This window comes from Cyclospora cayetanensis, unplaced genomic scaffold (assembly GCF_002999335.1).
Source record: "Cyclospora cayetanensis isolate NF1_C8 unplaced genomic scaffold, CcayRef3 CcayRef3_contig_371, whole genome shotgun sequence".
In the NCBI taxonomy this organism is placed as follows: Eukaryota; Apicomplexa; class Conoidasida; order Eucoccidiorida; family Eimeriidae; genus Cyclospora; species Cyclospora cayetanensis.
In genome coordinates, this window is record NW_020312338.1 from 1 (window position 1) to 6594 (window position 6594).

Below are 6594 nucleotides of genomic sequence, written 5' to 3' on the forward strand. Positions count from 1 at the left end.
GTGAGGAAGATTCGTCAAGCAGGTGGCTGAGCAGCACAGTAAGTAAGGAGGGTTCTGAGCATGCAGCCAATCTTTTTGGCTCTGCAACTGGTTTCTAAATTAAGGAATGCAATCGAGCACATATCCGATGCACGTTAGGATTGGGCGAACGTCAAGGAGGAGCTTGCTGGTGTCTTAGCTACTGATGAGCCGCCGGCAGGCTGGCCAGATGCTGTTCGTCCAGCGCACAGTATTGAGCCAATCCCTGAGTCGGCTTCACACTGCTCCCGCGACATCAGAAGCTGTCACAGCAAGAAGAGGTGATTGAGGGGCAGGTGGATGTATGGTGAAGATGGTCAAAGTGCAGGTATTCACCAGCGCTGTTGGGCGTAAAGCAGTGTTAGTGTCGAGAAAGAACAGAAAGTGTGCATGTGTGTTAAGCTCCTGAGCCAAATTGCTGTGGAGCACAAGTTCATGACGCGTCTTAGTAGAGTCTTCTTGGCAGGCCGCACGTATCAGTACTCAGCATTTGACTTCACAGACGCCTTCGTATAAATCGTTGCTCTGCCTGGCGACAGGCACGGAGCGATGTTCCACACTGGCGTTCGCAAGCGTGTATGCCTTTTGTGGTTCTGTTTGCTCCAGCTATACTGAAACATAAAATCACGTAGGATATTTACTGGCATCTCAAGGAGGGGTGGACTGTTGTCCAGATGGACGACATCTTAGTCGTCAGCCGAGCGGCTTTTATGGGTCATGCAGTGGTGCATGAAGGGCCGCAAGTGTTCATTTGTCATGGGAACAACCGTTTCTTAGATTTTCCTCTTCTGGCTACAAAGATTGAGCAGGCTCCGGCAAAAATTAAGCCAAGGCGTGGTCTTTGCATCACGCCCACGGTAGAACTTTGCGGCGTTCTATTGCAACTGCATCATATCCCCGAAATTTCATACCTGAGTTTGCTTATATATGTGCTCCTTCTAATCATCTTTCTAGTAAGATGTAGCACGAGAGCTTAACAAAGGAAGCCAATGCCACAGCAAAAGCACTTATAAGCCTTTTCAGCTCCTCCCGTACGCGTACTGCCAGATTATGAGCACTGTACCATACCATCCCAAGTCTTCGTAAGAACACTCATTAGTTCACACTCAATTCAAACTACAAAGAAAGTTGTTGGGTGTTTCAAAAAGTGACCCCGCCTTCCTCTGCCTGTTCTCCTAAGGATTCTGTCATTAAGAGGTAAGGACAGCTAGGGTGCGCGTACCTGGACCCTCTAAGGTCTCCGAGCATTCGCAGCTTGTTGCACACATGGCGCACATACACACACCACTGCGCCTTCTTTTCTCAGCTCGTAGTACCCGCAAGCCAATAGTCAATCGTTTGCTAATTTTTGCTTAATAGACTGGTGTAGTAGAAACTGGTTAAATCTAGCTCAGCCCGCCATGCCCTGGGAGATGAGGATCAAACTGCACCTTTTAAGTAGGTCTTCTGCCTTCTGGTTTCCCAATGAAGCGTCATTGAAATTTTTTGAGTTGTCAATTATATGCGTGAAATCCTTCAGATTCTGCCTCTTTTGTGATATATGATCCCCTGTAGACAACGATCGGAATAACCAGCTGGAGCAGTCTTCTCCGTCGATTCATTTTTGCTGTACGTTGATTCTCTGCTGCAAAATCTCTCTGTATAAGCCTTTTCAACTTTCCACAGATGCTTACTCCTCCATCTGCCATGTCTCGTCTCCAAGCTGCCAATAAGGCACGCTCGCCGGACTGAATGCAGCAGAATGCTCCAGCACTCCCTGGTGGTCTCTTGAAGGCTGTTATGTTTCCTTAATGTGCCTGTCTCAGGGATTAGCCTTTAACATAAGTTGTACAGTCGGGATCAAAGCATCGAAGCGTATGGAATTACGAGCCTCATACATCTTTCACAGGCAGCTTTCTCCCTAGAATTGATCTTTTAGTAGGCAGGTGACTGTTCACGAAACATGTCCGTTTGTTTTGTGGCTATGCCAAGCCTTTAAAAGATGCAGCTACACACAAATAATGTGACGTTTAGACGCTAGTACATAAGTAGTAGAGCTTTCGCGTGCCTATCATGTTGCTGGAGGCATGCCAATTGCAAGATTGCGTGAGAAAAAGTGATTGCATGGTGCAGCTGTATGTGCCACTATTATGGGACCCCACGCCACGCCTGTAATGCTGCTTCACTTTTCCCTTCCATATGCATGGATGTAAAATGTCACAGTTCAGCGGCAATTTGCTGCTTTTAGTACTGACACATAATTCTACTTTGCTAAATCCACGGTGAGACCACCACAAAAATAGTTCAAGTGTGGTTAGGACTGGACTGCAGGTATTTTGTTCACAACAAGGACAGGAATCCCATGGGGCTGTCATAATGAGCGCTTCCTATGCGTTTCTCCAAGAAATTTTTAAAATCCAGGTTAGCTCTCACCCTTTGGGTGAGTGCATAGCGGAGTGAGGTAGTGGCGTAGTGTCACAAGCTAACCAGTCGTGCTCGGAAGGGGAAAAGGAATTTGCACTGTCGTCCAAGGCAGCCTGCCTTCCCAGCACGGTGGGACATCCGCCGGGGCACATGTCAGAGCTATTCAGTGCAACAGCTCCCTCGGGGGTGGCAGCTACAGGACAGGCGAAAGAAGGGTAGTTTGAAAGGACTTCAGGGGACCCGGGAAGGGAAGACGCAATAGATGCTTCACCCCAAGGGCTTTGTTCAGGGGAAAGGGGAACTTGCTCCTCCCGTTCACTTAACGCTAACTGGGAGTGCTGAACTGAAGTTTGGCTGTCAATCCCAACTGGTGCACAAGAAATACTCTGCACAGAGGCAGCCACGGGCGAACTGCCTGACGGCACACAGGCCTTCGTTGTACGGCCTACACACGAATTTAGCCCAACACGCAAAGGGCTTTCTATTGGGGGAGTAGGGGTCTTGACTGCGCTATGTTGTGTGGTACCACTCGCAATCACAGGAGTCGCGGAGGTGTATTTCGTGCTCATCGTGTCTTGCGTCACGTGCATTGAGTTCGTTTTGTTCGCAGGATACATGCTGTTCTCCTCAACAGGGATCACTGATATTATTTTGCTTTCGGGAGAGACTCTTTGGGCTGTTCTGATTGTAACACACCTCTGAGAATTACTTGAGGCTGTTGCGTCTTGGCTTCGTAAAACGTCACCGACAGGAGAAAGGACCTTTCCACACCCTATGCTGCAAGGCTTTCGTCCCCCAGAGCCAGTCACTCTGCAAGCTGTGGAACGGTCAAAGAACCTGGGGGATACTGCTCGAGTGCTGGGTACATTCTCTTTAGTTACCCGAGATTGAGAAGTGCCACGGTTGTCCTCGCCGGAAACCGAGCTGGGAGACAGGCTGGCCCGGTCACCGTCTTCCATACTACAACTACCCTTAGTCATCTGACATTGACCTGCAATTTGTGGGGTCTCTTCAGAAGCTGAACCCGTGTGGCTCAACAGTGACGTTGACTTACAAAGGCTCTCCTGAGATCGCATTGGTGATTTAGAGGGACTTACAGTGCAGGAAGCCGATGCAGGTGCGCGGCAGTGATGGGTATCATCGCATGAATGCATTCCTCCCCCCACGCCATCGGCTGGCGTAGCTGACTGCACCTTGATGTGGGAGGGATCCAATGTTGGTGGGCATCCTTTCAATGAACTGCAGCAAGAATGCACGGCCTTTGTAGGCATCTGACTTGCTATCTCATACTTGTTCAGGGACAATGGGGATGATATTATTCCCTGTGTGGTGTCAGCCGTCTTGATGACCCCGTCATGAAGCCTACTCGAACAACAACACTGTTTACGACAAGGATACCCAAGTGCTTGCTTCACAGAGGCATGGCAGCGGCAGCTGTGGAACAGTCCCTGGGGCATACATTCGGCTAGGTCTGCCTTTGCTGTGGCGCGGTCTGGCTGGGATTTTGTCACTTCCAGGCTTTGCGATGCTGCATTGCATGGGCACCCATGAAAGTCCATAAAGATTTCTACAGCATCAGAATCCCCGCATGGGCGAATGGCTTTGTACTGTAGAGTTTCTTCTGCAGCGTCGAGGCCGCTGTTCTGAAGCACCAGGCACGCATCTGTCCCAGTTTTGCCGTTCCACGTTACATCCGAATGCATTGCCTTGATTTTCAACAGACCATCCCGTTCTTCGGATGCATCAGTGAGATTTTGTGGTGATGCGTCGAGTGTAGGCTCTACATCAAGGCCCTCGGAATTCCGGGGGATCAGCAACGAAGTTGCCAAGTACTTTTGCTGTGCACAGAGAGAGCGTGCTGCTTCATAGCGCCTTTGCATTCGTTTTATCCGTTTTTGTGCCTCGGCGTTTTTTTGTCTGGCTGATTCAAGCTCTGCGACTAAAAGCGTAAACTCCGCTTCCTTGTTCCTTATTTGGTCAGAGCTCCGCTGCAGCTTTTCTGTGAGCCGCATCACACGGCACTCGTATTCCTTAAGTATCCTTGCCGCAGGTTGCTCGATACTACTTTTTTCAGGCGAGTGCGTGTGACTAGGGCTTTGGTGCACTAAGGCAAATGGCTCTTTACCTGCTCCATGCTCGCCATTGAGCTGAGATTCAGAGTACTTTCCATAAGAAACGCTGCAACCATGCAGCTGACCATCCAGCATATCTGTCTGTTGGTTTGCTCTCAAGAGCTGCAATGGAGGACTACCGCTACTCTGGGGCAGCTCATTATGCTCTTCGCATTGCCCTACTGCATTCTCCCATACCATTTTCGGGAGCCCGTATCTCAATAAGCGCGCCTCCTTTTCAAAAACACGCTGCTCCCTCTCGGTAACGTCTCTCGCGCGAGAAGCAAGACCCTCCTCAGCCCTCTTCTGCCGGCGAATCAGGAGCCGTAGTCTCCGCCGAGCCTCACGAATCACGAGCTGAGCTTGGCGCATAGACTCTCCTATCACACCTTTCCGAATTTCTGTTGCTTGATCCAGTGACTTTTGTAACCGCCGTATGCGCTGTCTATGCTCATACTCAAAAGAGGCAAGGCGCTGGCCAATCGCTTGACGGGTTTCTAAGTTGGCCACCAAAAGCTTCTCAGAGGAAGCCCGTAGCTCGATGCCTCTTAAATGTGCCTCTAGAAGATGAAAGTGAGTCCTTGCTTCTTCTTGCCACAACTGGATTGTGTTACTACAGTTTGGCTTGCCTACGCAAGCAACAAGGTTGGGACGGGATGGACGGATGGAGGTACATCTTGGCTCATGAAAAAGTTTGCGGGAAGAGGCCCTCTTGAAAGCTCCCCCTGTGAGAGCTCGGGCTACTGGCGCGTATCTGAAGCAGGTGCCTTGTGCACTGCCCACTTCGCAGAAGTTACGAGGAATCCTTTGCGATCTGCTGACTTCTGCTCCAACACTTGCTTTTCGAAGTTCACCTGCATCTGCTGCACTGTTGCAGCTTCTTGGTGACCGCGATGCCCTGGGGGCTTTAATATGAGTATTGTTTTGGGCAGCAGCAGCCACCAAATGATCAAGCAAAGACCAATGAGTTTCAGATGCGGTAGAAGCTTGCAAAGATGTAAGGAGCGCTTCTGGTAGGTGTAGAACGGTTACACATTCGTCCTCTGACAGCACGTCAGTGTCGCGCATTGCCGCCTCTGGACACAGTACACCAGCTGTGTGAACAAGCCCGTGAGTGTTCAGCCACGCGAGAACGATGGACACCGTTGCCTTGAATGCGAGGCTATTTTTCAGCCGTGGTTGCCCCTCTAAGGTCATTGAGACAGTGCCAAAAGGCCGCAGTGAAAAGTTGCCCACAAGAATCTTGGACGGTGATGTTTGTGGTGCGACCTCATATTCACCTGAAAGCTCCCCATAGCCCGTAAAATTCAGCAGCTTTCCTGCAAGGAAGTAGCGTACTTGGCACTCCAGCTGCTGCCTTAATTGTGAGTGTGACAAAAACGAAAGTATTCGACTGGTGGCCTCTGCCAGTGGACCCGCAAGCGAAGGGGTGTTTTCGCTTGTCCCCAGCAGTGCGTCCTTTCTAGTGGAATGATCCATTTAAAACCGTATGCAAAAGCAAAATCAGAAGGTGATGGTAACCGTACACAGTAGTCTAGACCCTTACTTTGTGCAAACATGCTCCAGTTTGTTCATGCTGGCGAAGCTTCCAGCTAAATGGATACAGTCCGCAAAAGCGCTGCATTAACCTTTGGCGCCACTTCCAGCTTTAGTGACACCGTTAAAATAGAGCTCTTAATATGGCTTGTTCCTGGAATTCCATTTGTCCTGGCTTGTGGATCCCGAGGTTTTGAAAATTGACCAATTGGCAGCGCGCAGACTAAAGCAGCCGTGCTCCCCTTAAAATCACGCAGATAGTTGTAAGGCTTTTCTATATCTAGAGAATTTTGGAGAATTCGTATGCTAGATGAAGATACGGCTTGCACTCTTGGTCACTCCATGAAATTAAATTGAAATTGCGAGCAAGATACGAAGCTCATATGACCCTAGTAATGGTAATTGCAACGGTTCCGGAAGGCATGACATGAGGAAGTTGTGGCTTGTGTTCAGCTTGCGGATGAGTCAATGTTTGAAAGCTAAAGATCTAAGTGTCCAGGATAAAGGACGATCCTAGGGGAACATT

General features: G+C 49.6%; 1 protein-coding gene across 1 annotated transcript; it reads right to left on the minus strand.

Moving 5' to 3' along the window:
- Window positions 1–1630: 1630 nt before the first annotated feature.
- Window positions 1631–6011, minus strand: LOC34624234 (the record flags this gene model as incomplete). The annotated part of the gene is made up of 3 exons (XM_026334161.1): window positions 2431–6011; window positions 2237–2268; window positions 1631–1792 (listed from the first exon to the last, which is right to left on the minus strand). Coding segments are annotated over exons 1-3 (3775 nt in total), but the record flags the coding sequence as incomplete, so codon positions are not given.
- Window positions 6012–6594: the final 583 nt, after the last annotated feature.